Source organism: Quercus robur, chromosome 3 (assembly GCF_932294415.1).
Source record: "Quercus robur chromosome 3, dhQueRobu3.1, whole genome shotgun sequence".
Taxonomy (NCBI): Eukaryota; Viridiplantae; Streptophyta; class Magnoliopsida; order Fagales; family Fagaceae; genus Quercus; species Quercus robur.
The window spans coordinates 2,394,985-2,410,173 of record NC_065536.1 but is presented as its reverse complement, the minus strand read 5'-3'; the positions used below and the strand labels follow the sequence as shown (position 1 = coordinate 2,410,173).

At 35.7% G+C, this 15,189-nt stretch overlaps 3 protein-coding genes across 3 annotated transcripts in view; all 3 read left to right on the top strand.

Annotated features, from left to right (window-relative positions):
- The window catches only part of LOC126716655 (peroxidase 5-like), a 93,984-nt gene that overhangs the window by 76,436 nt on the left and 2,359 nt on the right, over nt 1-15,189 (top strand). The window lies entirely within an intron of this gene.
- LOC126716662 (peroxidase 5-like) lies at nt 1,744-3,217 on the top strand. The gene is made up of 2 exons (XM_050417591.1): nt 1,744-2,113; nt 2,261-3,217. The coding sequence occupies exons 1-2, from the start codon at nt 1,898-1,900 to the stop codon at nt 3,035-3,037; spliced, it is 993 nt and encodes a 330-aa protein (XP_050273548.1). The 5' UTR covers nt 1,744-1,897; the 3' UTR covers nt 3,038-3,217.
- Nucleotides 8,075-9,837, top strand: LOC126716658 (peroxidase 5-like). The gene is made up of 2 exons (XM_050417588.1): nt 8,075-8,408; nt 8,910-9,837. Exons 1-2 carry the CDS (start codon nt 8,193-8,195, stop codon nt 9,684-9,686), a joined length of 993 nt encoding a protein of 330 aa, XP_050273545.1. The 5' UTR covers nt 8,075-8,192; the 3' UTR covers nt 9,687-9,837.

Sequence of the window (15,189 nt, the reverse complement as noted above, 5' to 3'; positions counted from 1 at the left end):
CAGCCACCATGAAATCCAGCCAAACCACCATCATGAAACCCAGAGATGGGACAGCGATGAAGATCGGCAATGAAGGACTGGGCGATGAAGATCGGCGATGAAGGACTGGGCGATGAAGGATCGGCGATGAAGATCGACGATGAAGGATTGGGCAATGAAGATCAGCGATGAAGGATTGGCGATTGGTGACGGTGATGAGTGCTTAATGGAGTGAGAGAGATAAGTGAGGGAGATGAGAGCTTGTGACGGCGTGGGTTGGGCTGGGACGGTGACGGATGACATGGGCTGGGGCTGGGACGGCTACGGTGATGAGTGCTTGATGGAGTAAGAGAGATGAGTGAGGGAGATGAGAGTTTGCGACGGCATGGGCTGGGTTGGGCTGGGACGGCGACGGACGGCGTGGGCTGGGGCTGGGACAGCGACGGTGATGAGTGCTTGATGGAGTGAGAGAGATGAGTGAGGGAGATGAGTGTTTGAGGGAGATGAGTAATCTGAGTGCACGGTAAAGAAATGGAATAAAAGAATGAAAAAAATAAGATGAGTTTTATTATTTTATTCGGTAGTGGAATTAAAAAATTATTATTATTTTTTAGATGAGTGTTACAATGCACATTTATAAATAGATGTGCACGGTAGCAAATAAGCTAAATTTTATAGATTTAGCTCCACTGTTATAAGCCCTTTTTACTATATTAATGGAGTTAAAATAACATTATAACTTTTTAGCTCAACGGCTACAAATGCTCTTAAAAACCCATACTTATCTTCGAGAGTTGAGACATCTTCATCTGGACAATATTTAGATAAAAAACACAGTTCCCAATGAGATAATATTGTACAAATATCCCAAAGCCTTGAGAGATAGGGACAAGAAACGAATAATTGTTTTATTGGATTGCCCTTCTGGGAAGGTCGTATTATGTGGGATTTAATACATGCGTTCTTAGCCAATTAAAGGGCTGCATTGCTGACTTGGTCAAACTTTGTCCGGTGGTCTTGTCTGGTTGCTAACTTAACTCTTTTGTTCTTTTGTTAATTACTTTATTTATTGGTTAGCTGTATAAGGTGGCTGTCAAAAACAATACCGAATAGTAAAATTGATGAACCAACTTTACTGTAAGACCCATCTGATATGGATTTTATTGAATGACTTCTTCAAATGTGTTTAATTGTAATTGGATTAGTCACTTATTTTAAGATATAGTATAGATGTAACTAACATTTTTCTCAGATGGTGACAAATAGTATTGGAATTTATTTTATAAATGATGCAAAGGCACTTTTATTTAGCTTTCTTGAAGATAATATATTATCTTCGTTCTTTATTGCCATTGTTTGTTTGATAATTTAACTGTTACACACTTAGCTTTCTTGATGAATGAGATGAGGTAATCCATTTTAAGTTAAAATGCTCTTTGTGATTTTTCATTGTCAGTCGACATCTTTGTAAGACAAAAAAGAAAAAGAAAAGCCCAATACGATTCTGAACCTGGCCTACAATATTAGGACATAGAAGACTGTAAGGGAGTGTACTGTAATTCAAACCAAGCAGTAAGGACATAGGGACTGGCCGACATGGAACTGTTCAAAATTAGTCAGCTTCAAGCTTCACTGCTTTTCATGCAGCAGCTATAATTAATAATTATGGACTTTTAAAAAGCAGCCCTTTCTCTGAACAAAAGAAGAAGAAGGTAAAAGCAGCCGGCACCATCTTCTCCTTTTCTCTGCCTATAAATATGCACTTAACATCAACCATTTCCCTCATCTCAATCACCTCATTTCAATATCTTCCTCTTACATTATCTTTCTTTGTTACACATACATTTCTTACTTTGCTCTTGATTACTTTGTTTCCTACTCTTTCTTTGTCTCACACAAAGGTCTCTTGGGTTGTACAATGAAGATGCCTACACTATACTTTTGCTTGATTTTCTTTCTTACTATATCTACCATGGCTTCTGTCTCATCAGCATCACTGAAAGTGGGCTTTTATAGGACAAGTTGTCCTTCTGCAGAAGCAATTGTGAGAAAAGCTGTGAACAAAGCTGTGTCAAGGAATCCTGTCATAGCTGCTGCCCTCATTAGAATGCATTTCCATGACTGTTTTGTTAGAGTATAGCTTCTTCTCTCGTTTTTTTGTCAACTATATTTTAAGTCTCTCAATAAAAATTAAATACACCATTTTCTCTAGCACAAAGTCTATATTACTCTCGTTGTCATCAATTGAAACTAATCATAATTTTCATGTTATTTGTTTTAGGGTTGTGATGCCTCTATCTTACTTGATTCCACACCTGGAAACCCAGCAGAGAAGGCAAGTAGAGCCAACAATCCAAGCTTGAGAGGCTTTGAAATAATTGATGAGGCAAAGGCAGAACTTGAAGCTCGATGCCCAAAAAAAGTCTCATGTGCAGACATTATAGCATTTGCTGCACGTGACAGTGCCTACAAAGTTGGAGGAATAAATTACAAAGTGCCATCGGGACGCCGTGATGGCAGGATATCGCGTGAAAATGAGCCTACCCAAAACCTTCCATCACCTTCCTTCAATACCAAGCAACTCAAAGATAACTTTGCAAGAAAAGGCCTTAGTCTTGATGAAATGGTGACACTATCTGGTGCACATTCTATAGGGGTGTCACATTGTTCTTCATTCTCAAATCGGTTATACTCTTTCAATGCAACACATCCGCAAGACCCTACAATGGACCGCAAATTTGCAAGGGAATCAAAAGCCAAGTGTCCCCGACCATCAAATTCCGGAAATAGACGTGATCCTACAGTACCATTGGATGTTCTTACACCAAATAAGCTTGATAATAAGTACTACAAAGATTTGATGAATCATCATGGCTTGTTGACCTCTGATCAAACTCTTTTGAGTAGCCGTGCAACGGCAGGGATTGTGAGGAACTATGCAGGAAATGATGCAGCTTGGGCTAACAAGTTTGCGGCAGCAATGGTGAAAATGGGTTCTATTGGTGTTCTCACAGGAAGAAACGGTGAGGTCAGGAAGAACTGCAGGGTTGTCAACTAGATTATTTGGTGTCTTGGGCACGAATGGCGGGAATTTTCTGACTCTTTTTGTAAATTTTTTGTTTCCATTGTTTAATTGTTGATTCATCAAAGTGTAAGTCTGCTTTGTGAAAGTTTTTTAGTTTTGTTTGTTTGTCAAGGATATTCTTTTGAAAACTATGAAAGAATATTCATTTTGATTGATCCAATGTTTTTTTTTTTTTTTTGATAGGTTGATTGATCCAATGTTAATTGTTAATCATTAACATTCACTTATTTCCAACTTAGCAATTAAAGTGAATGTCGTTATTTGAGTCTTTGGAAATACCTCACATTTGTGGAATGGATACCATGTAAGAATTACTATGTTTTAATGAGTCCAATTTTTTTTTTTGACAGTAAAACGATAGAAGTATATTAACTCTAAAAAAAGAATACAACGATTTAGCACCTGAAGGTCGTACAATTAGAAGAACCAACTCAGTGGCTATCAACCTCAGGGAAAAACCAAAAAAAAAAGAAAGAATTCTGAAAAAAAGAAAACAGAGACAAAAAAGTATAAAAAGGGGATGAGACCCACAACAGAGCTCATCGGTTGGAAAATGCCCCCAGTAAGTCTCTTGTACTCTTCCAGAAGAGACGAAGCACCTTTAAAAATCACACAAGGAGGAGTCTGCACCTGCTCAAAATGGGACTTGTTCCTGGCATTCCATATAGACCACGAAACCATTGCCCAAGTCTCCAGCTCTGAGGTTGTTAGCCGCGTCATCATCATTTGTGCTAGCTCATAGAAACTTAAAACCCCCGATCTACTCTTCTGCAGCTTCCCACGCATCAAGGCCCAAACATTTCTAGCAAACGGGCAATCCCATAAGATATGAGTCGGCTGATCACGCTGTCCACACAAGGTGCACTTTGAGTCCAAATTTTCTATTTTACTCTTTTTGCTCCCAATATATTTCACAAATAAAAATATGTTACATATTCATCTATTTTATTAAATGTAAAATTTATGCATTCTATTATTTCAATTACCTAAATATGATGAGTTATTTATTTATTCATTTTAGGAAATTGAAATAATTGAAGACAAATTTAGCATTTAATAAAGTAGATGATCATGTGAAATATTTTTATTTGTGGAGTATATAGTAAAACAGGAAGAGTGAGATAAAAGATTTAGACTCTGTTTTATTCCCTTAATTATTGAGCAGCAAATTAAATTATTTAAGCCAATTTACTGGATTATGTAATCAATATTAACACAGGTTATTATCACAACCCAACATACCATCATATATAAAGTAGTACTTCAATAAACAAAATGTTTTTTTTTTTTGAAGAGATTGTTTTAACCTATGGTGTCTGCTTCTAATGATAGCTTTTTATCATAAAACCAAAACATCAATCGGTTTTTAGTGTAGGCAGAGATTGAACCTCAAATTTCTTTTTCAATGACTTTACCAGTTAAGTTAGCTGAGATCCATCTCAGTAAACATAATGTAAATGACATAACAATATGGCAACGAAGTAAAAACTTGATAGAGAGCCTCCAGAGGAAAAACCACTTTGGTGTTCTATAAATAGAATTGGAGTTCATAATTTGAGATAAATCCTTATCCCTAGACTGTACACCTATTAGATGACTTATTGACGTGACCACATAATCAGCCTTAGGCCACTTGAACTCTTCTATTCTAAATACCTCCCATGAGCTAATTGCAATATTGGCTGAATGCTAGAAGCAATTGATGCCGTCACCTAAGGCCTCAAGTAAAAAAACAGGCTCCTAAATTTTAACCAATATGGTTATTTATAATTTATAAGTAAAATACTCCCTTCGTCCTACTTTGTTTGTCTTGTTTGAAAAGTCAAATTTTTTAAGGGAACATCATTTATTGTCTTGTTTACCTTTTAAAAAATGTATAAGTTTCCAAAACTATCTATAAATAAATTTATCAAAAAATTGGAATATTAAATAGTTTTGAAAATAAAAGAGGGGTATAATAGGAATATTAGTAAATTAATGACTTTTATTTTTAGAAACAGGACAATATTTTGGGACATCCCAAAATAGAATAGAGGACAAACAAAGTGGGACAGAGGGAGTAATAATTTTTTATCAAATGAAAAAAAGAGAGAGAGAAATGCTATGTCCTTTAACTTTTTATATTACACTTTTACAACAAATACGTTGTTATAGCTTGTTATTGATGGCAAAAGAATAATTATAGTGGTGGGTTCAAATAGAAAACAAGAAACTTAACACCAAGCATCTGTTATGAAAAATATTTTGAATTTTGCACTTCTCAAAAAAGAAAAGAAAAAAGAGAGTAGTAATACACAAAAAAATTCCCAACATTTTTCATAATAGTTGAGTTAGCAAACTTATACTAGTTCTCATCTAGGTCCACCATTAGTATTACTTTTTTATTTACCACTATCAATCTGCCACATCAACAAGTGTGAAAAGTTTTGTCAATTTTTTTTTGTGTTTATAAACTTTCTAAAAAAAAGAAAAATTCTATGTGGTTCATGTTAATTAATAGTAATTTTGTATCTAAAACAAGATAATTCGTTATTGCCTTAGGCACCCAAATGTATCAAGCCACCCGGTTACTTGCAAGTTGCAAGACTTAAAAAGGACTAATTTGAAAATTTTATGATTTACCTTTGCAACAACACACTGGGATGCATGCATGGCTCTATGGCTTTAATTCTTGATCTGCACCATGACATAAACAACACTATAAATAATAATTCTCTTTGCTCTTTGTACTCATGGGTTGAAGATTTCTAGGTTTAGGTTTCTCTTTTGTAGCACACTAGCACACAACATGAGCTTTCTAAACCAATGAATAAGTCGTCCTTAATTAGCATCACATGGATGTAAACACTATGCAGTCACTAGTGATCCTTCAATTATCTGAGTGTCAATCAATTCTGTTTTAACCTTCAATCGAAATCTTGTGCGCAAGGATAGATCCAATCACTTATACTTATCCGAGATCAATGATGAATTTTATTTCCCATAAAACTGTCATTTTCATATTCATAGCCATCTGAATACGAGGCTTACTATAGATTGAATATATCCTATTGTTGTAAACTCCAAAACATCATTTTGGTTTATTTCATTTTGGAATTTGAAACCGCATCTCCCAATAAACATGACATCTATGTATCTATATCAATATATCTATATATCATATCTAAAAGTTGAAGCATAACATTTATTATTATTACGCTCCCGTTGAGCCACATCAGCCTAGCGTTTCAGTCAATTTTGGTCCACTTCAGTTTATTCTGTCTAGTTTGGTCCATTTGATCCACTTCCGTACATTTCAATTATAAGAAGTGGCCTAACAAGCAGAGTTATGAGAATTTTTTTTTTTACATTTCTAATGACAAAAACAAATTCCCAGCAGAAAAAGGAATTTAAAGCTGATTTGATTTGATAGAGTAATATAATAGAGTGAACAGCTCTTGAGCTAATGATGGATTTTGTAGAGCCTCACAAATTGTTTTTGAATCACCTTCAAATACAACACATTTCAACACTCATCAGTGCTCACTTGTGAAAGGATGGAGTTACTACTAACACAAGCATTGGGGTTATCCACAAGAGTAGTCATAGGGTGTAGGGACATTTTTTTTTCATAACTTGCTAAGCTTGCAGTGATGGATGTAACACTACTTTGTCCATTATTGATATCATTTTTATTATGTATCAATCATAATATGTTACCTTAGTAATTGTGAAAAAAGATGTTAAATTATTTCTGTCACTAAACTTATTTGTATCCATGACTTTGAGATGCAATATGTGTGTGTTCTTAAAATATTGTACAAAGATCCAAAAGCCTTCAAATAGGGAATAAGGACGTCAACAATAAACATAGCGACAAAAAACAAGTATTCGGGTTTGATACACGCATGCGTTCTTAGCCAATAAAAGGGCTGCATTAAATTATGTTTGGAAAGATGATTTTCCTTTGTTCTTAAAGAACCTGATTCAAGCAGGCCTTGGCTGAATGTTGTAAGCCTTGGCCCCTGTTGTATTCCTTTTCCCGTGTTAATTATATTCATTTTCTCTTCAAAAAAAAAAAAATAAAATAAAAGGGCTGCATTGCTGACTTGGTCAAACTTGTCTGATGGTCTTGTCTGGTTGCTCTTCCAACCATAACTTTTTTGTTCTTTTGTTAATTACTTTATTTATTTATTTATTTTTGATTGGAATTACTTTATTTATTGATTAGCTGTTAAGGTGGCTGTCAAACACAGTAATCTTAGTAAAATAGATGAACCTACTTTACTGTGAGGCCCAGATGATATGGATTTTATATTTTTATTGAATTAGTTCTCCAAATGTGTGCTAAGTGTTTATTAGGTAGAATTTGGTTATATAGATGGTTCACGAAAATCTTTAATTGTAATTTGAGATATGACTAATATTTTTCTTAGACTGTGATAAGTGGTATTGAAATTTATTTTATAAATGATGCAAAGCCACATTTATTTATTCATTTAAGGACCTATATAAGAATTTGTTTGGGAGTTTTTCAGACATTACAATCATCTTCATTCTTCATTGTCAATTTTTTTTTTCTTTTTTAATAATACAATTGTTATACTAAGTGAGGTCAAACCTTTGTTTTTCGCATATATGAGATCAGATATTCTCTCTAAGAAGTTCTTAGCATTTTTCATTGTCAGTTAACATCTTTAAAAGACAAAAATAGAAAAGGCCAATACATTTCTGAACCTGGCCTGTAATATTAGAACATAAAAGACTATAATTCAAACCAAGCAAGAAGGTCAAGGGAGTGTACTGTGTATCACTATGGAACTATTCAAAATTAGACAAATTCACTGCTTTGCATGCAGCAACTATAATTAATATTTATGCACGTTTTGGTATACTCAAGTAAAAGCAGCCCTTTCTCAAAAAAAAAAGAAAAAGTAAAAGCGGTCCTTTCTTTACAAAAGAAAAAAGGTAAAAGCAGCCAGCACCATCTTCTCCTTTCCTCTACTTATACAATCATCTCAATCACCTCATTTCAATATCCTCCTCCCACATTCTCTTTCTTTGTTACACATACATTTCTTACTTAGTTCTTGATTACTTTGTTTCCTTCTCTTTATTTGTCTCACACAAAGGTCTTTTGTGTTGTACAATGAAGATGCCAACACTATATTTGTGCTTGGTTTTCTTTCTTACTATATCTACCATGGCTTCTGTCTCATCAGCATCACTGAAAGTAGGATTTTATAAGACAAGTTGTCCTTCTGCTGAAGCAATTGTGAGAAAAGCTGTGAACAAAGCTGTGTCAAGGAATCCTGTTATAGCTGCTGGCCTCATTAGAATGCATTTCCATGACTGTTTTGTTAGGGTATAGCTCCTTCTCACCCTTATTTTAATGTCAAATATATTTTTAGTCTCTCATAAAATTAAATACAACATTTTTTCTCCAGAAAAAGCGTCCATGACACTCTTAGCATGATGAATTTGGAATGTACTTAAATGCAAAACCAGAGTCACATAGTTATTATAATATAAACATTAGTCACAGTACATGTCTATCAAGAACTTAATGACTTGTAATTTATTTGCTTTTTTGTCTGGCCAATATATTGGCTACCAAAATCATGGGCTGTTGGTCCTTGAGACCAACACTCTAACCAACTGAGCTACATGACTATTGTATCAAATACATTTCATGGAAGTTCATTTTACTGTATAGATTGACTGATGTTTGTCATAGCCTTTTTAGTTTATTCAGCTTTTTTAGCTCATATGCAACTTTTTGAAATTTTACTTTATGAGCCCAAAGTCTATATTACTCATTGTCATCAATTGAAACTAATCATAATTTTCATGTTATGTGTTTCAGGGCTGTGATGCCTCTGTCCTACTTGATTCAACACCTGGAAATCCAGCAGAGAAGGCAAATAGAGCCAACAATCCAAGCTTGAGAGGCTTTGAAGTAATTGATGAGGCAAAGGCTAAACTTGAAGCTCGATGCCCAAAAACAGTCTCATGTGCAGACATTATAGCATTTGCTGCACGTGACAGTGCCTACAAAGTTGGAGGAATAAATTACGAAGTGCCATCAGGACGCCGTGATGGAAGGGTATCGCGTGAAGATGAGCCTACCCAAAACCTTCCACCACCTTCCTTCAATGCCAAGCAACTCAAAGATAACTTTGCTAGAAAAGGCCTCAGTCTTGATGAAATGGTGACACTATCTGGTGCACATTCTATTGGGGTGTCACATTGTTCTTCATTCTCAAATCGGCTGTACTCTTTCAATGCAACACATCCACAAGACCCTTCAATGGACCGCAGATTTGCAAGGGGATTAAAAGCCAAGTGTCCCCGACCATCGAATTCTGGAAATGGACGTGATCCTATAGTACCATTGAATGTTCTTTCACCAAATAAGCTTGACAATAAATACTACAAAGATTTGAAGAATCATCATGGCTTGTTGACCTCTGATCAAACTCTTTTGAGTAGCCGGGCAACGGCGGGGATTGTGAGGAACAATGCAGAAAATGATGCAGCTTGGGCTAACAAGTTTGCAGCAGCTATGGTGAAAATGGGTTCTATTGGTGTTCTCACAGGAAGGCATGCTGAGGTCAGGAAGAACTGCAGGGTTGTCAATTAGATTACTTGGTGTCTTTGGCATGCATGGCGGGAAGTGTCTGAACTGTTGTTCATTTTTTGTTTCCATTGTTTAATTGTTGATTCATCAAAGTGTAAATCTGCTTTGTGAGAGTTTCTTAGTTTTGTTTGTTTGTTAAGGATATTCTTTTGTAAACTATGAAAAAATCTTCTTTTTGATTGATCTAATGTTAAGCATTAACATTCACATGCTTGCAACTTAGCAATTGAAGTGAATGCGGTTTGTTTATTTATTTATTTATTTTTTTTAGAGTTTCAACCTATGACATTCGCTTATGATAATTGTGCTTTTTATTATCAGACCAAAATACCAATTGATTTTTGGTATAAGAGAGGATTGAACTTCAAATTTTTTATTCAACTATTAGAGGCTTTACTAATTAAGTTAACTGAAACCCATAGTAAATGTCATTGTTCGAGTCCTTGAAAATACTTCACATTTGTAGATTGAATACTATGTAAGAAAGACTATGTTTTAATCCCTTAATTTATCGATTTAATTTATTTAAGCCAATTAACTGGATTATGTAATAAGTATTAACACATGTTATTATCACAAGCCAACATTTCATCATATATAAAGTAGTAATTCAGTAAATATAAAGTAAATAACACAACAATATGGTGATGAAGTGAAAAACCAGTAGAGAGCCTCCAAAGGAAAAACTGCTATGAGGTTCTCTAATCCCAAGAATGACTTCACTAAATAGAATTGAAGTTCAGAATTTGAGATAAATCCTTACCCCTAGACTCTACATCTAGTAGATGACTTACTAACGTGACTACATAATTAGCTTTAGGCCGCCTAGACTCTTCTATTCTAAATATCTTCCATGACATGTGTTTTTTAAGGAAACAATAATATTTATTAGAACATGCAAACACGAAAATAATATATAGAGTTTTTTGAATAAGTTTATAATACATTACATAACCAGAGTACCACTACAAAAAGGGCTTAATCTTTGTATCAGTAGCATGGGTTATAAGGACTGAAACTCTAACACACACAACCGATGTGGGATAAACATTCATATATATTTTTTTTTGAGAAAACAATAATACTTATTAGAACACACAAACATAAAAGTAATATATAGAGTTTTTAAAATAGACTTACCCCTAGACTCTACATCTAGTAGATGACTTACTAACGTGACTACATAATTAGCTTTAGGCCGCCTGGACTCTTCTATTCTAAATATCTTCCATGAGCTACTTCCAAGATTACAAGGGCCCATTTGAAGATTTTATCTTTGCAGCAACACACTGGGATGACTGATCAGTGGCTTTAATTCTTGATATGCTCTATGACATTAATAACACCGTAAATAATAATTCTCTTTCATCTTTTTACTCATGGTTGAGGATTTCTAGGCTTTGGGTTTCTCTTTTGTAGCACACGGCATGAGCTTTCTAAATTTGTGAATAGGTCGTCCTTAATAATGTAGAGTAGTTTGGGATGCAAATATGTTCAAATTTTCAACTTTAGTCCAAAAAGGTAGTTTGGGTTGCAAATGTGTTAAAACTTCAATTTTAATAGAGATAGCAGATAGGATTTCCCACCTAGGATCACTCTTGATCACTCTTGATACCATGATAAATTATCAATAATTTAAAAAACTTAGACTATTAGAAAATGATGAATTTAATAATTTAACCTGGTTTCTTTCCAACTCAACGTAGATTTAGTTACTTGCATAGTTCTTCCAATTGAAGAATTTCATTTCAAGAATATTTCAAATCAAAATTTTACTTTTTACTCGAAGGAACTTCGTGAATCTTATCTCTTTGTGGTATTAGTCCCTGTAACCTATTGGGTTTGGGATGCAAATATGTTATAGTTATATTCTCCTAAGGTTTCTTTTCAACACTGAAAGTTCAAAAACGTGTACAAAACACCTTTGAACGTTTAGACCCCCAAATTACAACTTAACCAATTCAAGCAATATGTCAAACAACTAATGTGCGGAAACTTAACACATGCTATAATATGAAATTGGTTAAAATCTATCTAAGCCATAACATAATAAAACCACAGCAGATAATATAAAGGCAAAGATAGAGAGGAAGGAAGATGCAAACACAAAGACAACACGCGATGTGTTATCGAAGAGGAAACCGAAGTCCTCGGCGAAAAACCTCTCCGCCGCCCTCCAAGCGGTAATCAATCCACTAGAAAATACAGTTGGGATACAAGGACAGCAATAGACCCTCCAAGCCTAATCTACCCAGTGCACCTAAGCCCTCCAAGCTTCTTGCTCCAACGAGGTTGCGCCGAACCTTTTTCTTTTCTAGCTTCCCGGATTCCGCTACTAGACCGTAGCATCAACCAATGAAGATTGGCTCCTTCCTAACTGCTTCCCAGAAATCCAAACAACTGTCTCACAGAGATGATAATGGTGAGAACCAGGTTTGGTATAATGCATTTCAAGGATTTGACAATGGAGAGGAAGAGAGTTGAGGAATTTGAAGAGACTCTAAGGTAGCGATTGTGGGTGAAGCAATCTGGTTTTTCTTTAGGGTTTCTCTCTCAAAATTCTCTCTAGAAGCTCTCTTTCAATCGTGGGTTAAAGAGGTATTTATATTGGAGTGGGAGAGGAATGTGAAACGTCAAGTTTTACAAAAACAGGGGTGGCTCGCGGCTTGACCTCGCGGCTTGACCAAGTCGCGAGATCCAGTCGCGAGTTAACCGTATGGCCAGTTGTCCTGTTTTGTCCTGTAGTGCTCCAGCTAGCATGACTGTTCATCTTCCAGCATGCTTGGCACGTGTGCTGCTTCTGGTGGCTTGCAGCCGCGAGTCCACCCGCGAGTCCCAGCCGCGAGTCTCTGTTTTCTTGCACACTCTTGAGCAAACTTCACTCTATCTCACTCACTACCCTTACAACAAACCCACCTAAATACAGGGTTACTAAATGCTGAATTACAAGCAAATTTGGCACGGAATAAAGCCAATTAGATGGTTGAATAAATTCAACCTTACAATCTCCCCCTTTGGCTATTCCGTGACAAAACCCTAAAACAGACTCTAGACTTAACATGTGAGTTGGGAACAGTTGAACAAAACTCACTCACACCTAACTCTAGAAGCTGTGAAGCACTTGAATCATATGAACATAATACTCCTGAAACACAACAATACACCATGATCATTGTAAGCAGAAAATTATAAATGCATATGAAACAGGCAATAATTTGATCAAGCTAAGATGGAGTTAATAAACAAACCATGGCTTGATCAACCAAATGAACACCACTAGGTAGTGATCACAGTGCTCATTCACACTTGGAATGAACACAAGGACATACAAGTTAACAAGCACAAGGCAAGACACTTGTATGCTCAACACTCAACCAATGCATAACACACAAGGCATATGCATCTAGGAACAATCCTACAAGGGCACAAGAGTGACAGTACATAAACCAAAATGCAGAACATTTAGATTAAAGTACTGATTTCAACATAGCATAAAGGCTGCATTAAGCAAGGTACATACCATAAAGCCTACAAACTATGCATAAAACAATAACCCTAAAAGCTTACAAAAGCACATGGGTACAAACACAAAAACATCCTGAATAACATCATCAAAATATATTAAAGTTTAAACCAAGAGTATAAGTTATGAATTAGAAACAGCTATACACAAAATACCCAAAAACATAAGCATATATAAACAAAGTTTCTGAATTTGATAACTATGACAACTCCCCCTCAACACATTACTCCCCCTTAAGATTTGCTTTTCTGCTTTTCATCATCAATGACATAATTTCTCCCCCTTTTTGACCGGAATGGCCAAAGGGTCACTGGTCATGCTGAGTTGTGAAGCTGTCAAGTTTAGCAGTCAAGACATCAATCTGGTCTTGCATGGCTCTCATCCTGTCAGAGTGCTCAGTTTGGACTGCCCTGATCCCATCAAGCCTTTCCAGAATGATTTGGAAAGCATCTGGAGGTGTATCTGCAGAAGTTGAAGCTCTGTGTCTTTTGCCACTCCTCCTAGGTGTTGAGGTTGATGCATGCCCTGCTGCCTCTGCTTCAGTCTCCATTGGGACAGCCTCTCCTTCATCACCTTCATCTTCTTCTCCTGGAAGCCTAACACTTATCCTTTTGCAGGTAAGCTTGTTAATTGCAGAGGGTGTGGACATGGGACTGATGTCTTGAGGGATTGGAACACCCTTCCTTCTAAAAATCCTCATTAGCAAACTGGGAAAGATCAATTTAGGCCTAGAGGTTGTTCTAGTCTCATCCACAATGGTGTCATAAATGTGGGAACTTATGTCTATGAAATTCTTTTCTTTGAGATCCATCAGAAAAACTGCTCTAGCACAATTGATTGTAGTCAATTTCTTAATGGGATAGAGGTTAAACATCATGATTATTGTAAGGCACCTCATGTCCACTGGAAAGGCAGTGGTATTCAAACATTTCCCTTCTCTCTGCCCACCTATCCTTTGTTGAACTGTTTCAATAGAAACACTCCTATCCTTGTAATTGATAAATTCTTCATCATCTAATCCTTCAAGCCCTAATGCATCATCTATGACATGAGCATCCAAAACAAATTCTTTACCTCTCACCCAGCAACTTAATTCATTCTCCTTTATCACAGCATTTGAGTAAAATTCCCTAATTAGGGGTTCACACACAACAGGGAAACCACTCAGAAGCTTTTCCCATCCTCTTCCTTCAAAACAGCTGGGAATAAAGGTTTGTCTTAAGTCCTCCAAATCTACAAATCTTTTTTGAATGATTCCTACATTCAAGAAGTTATCCTTGTATCTCTCAAAGTGGTGAACTGACCTAAACAGTTTAGAATCCATCTTTAATCTTTTGTCAGCCTTCTTTGCAGTAGATTTCTTCTTCTGAGGTGAGGGAGCCATCTGTGAACAATCAGAAAAGGCCACAACAGCATAGAACAATATATGTGCAGAACCAGTCAGTACCATGTAATTAACAAAGAGATATCACTCATACAAATTAACTTTGAACACTTAAACAATAAGCTACTTAATCAATCACATGGATAAACCAAGCCTAAGATAGGAAACACATGAACAACATGGAGAAACTATCCTAAAGGCAGATATATGTCATTGAGACATATAATGAAAAAAAATGACATGACACACAATCAGTATTATGAGACTAACAGAAGCTCCCAACAGATTAACATAATAAAACATGCATATTTAGCACAGTAAAACTCACAACCTCAAAATGAACAGATAGAAACAACTCAACAGCTCAAAGTTCAGATTAAAATAAAAGTAACACTTAGCTAAGCACAAGATGAAGAGCAATAAGGAAACAACTAAGATCACATCAAATACTAGCAGCAGCATTCGCAAGCTAAGCATGAACAAGGAGTAAAATCCGAAACACAAACCCATTTCTAAATCACAAACATATGTGAAAAATCAAAGGGAAAAGCACAAAATCAAGTATAAAAGGGTGCAAAACTGAAAACCCATACCTGCAA

What these genes read in the sequence shown, in the direction of transcription:
- LOC126716658 (XM_050417588.1), top strand. Translation starts at nt 8,193, where the DNA reads ATGAAGATGCCAACACTATATTTGTGCTTGGTTTTCTTTCTTACTATA. An exon ending in TCCATGACTGTTTTGTTAGG is followed by an intron (nt 8,409 to 8,909) that starts GTATAGCTCCTT and finishes TATGTGTTTCAG; the next exon opens with GGCTGTGATGCCTCTGTCCT.
- LOC126716662 (XM_050417591.1), top strand. Translation starts at nt 1,898, where the DNA reads ATGAAGATGCCTACACTATACTTTTGCTTGATTTTCTTTCTTACTATA. An exon ending in TCCATGACTGTTTTGTTAGA is followed by an intron (nt 2,114 to 2,260) that starts GTATAGCTTCTT and finishes TATTTGTTTTAG; the next exon opens with GGTTGTGATGCCTCTATCTT.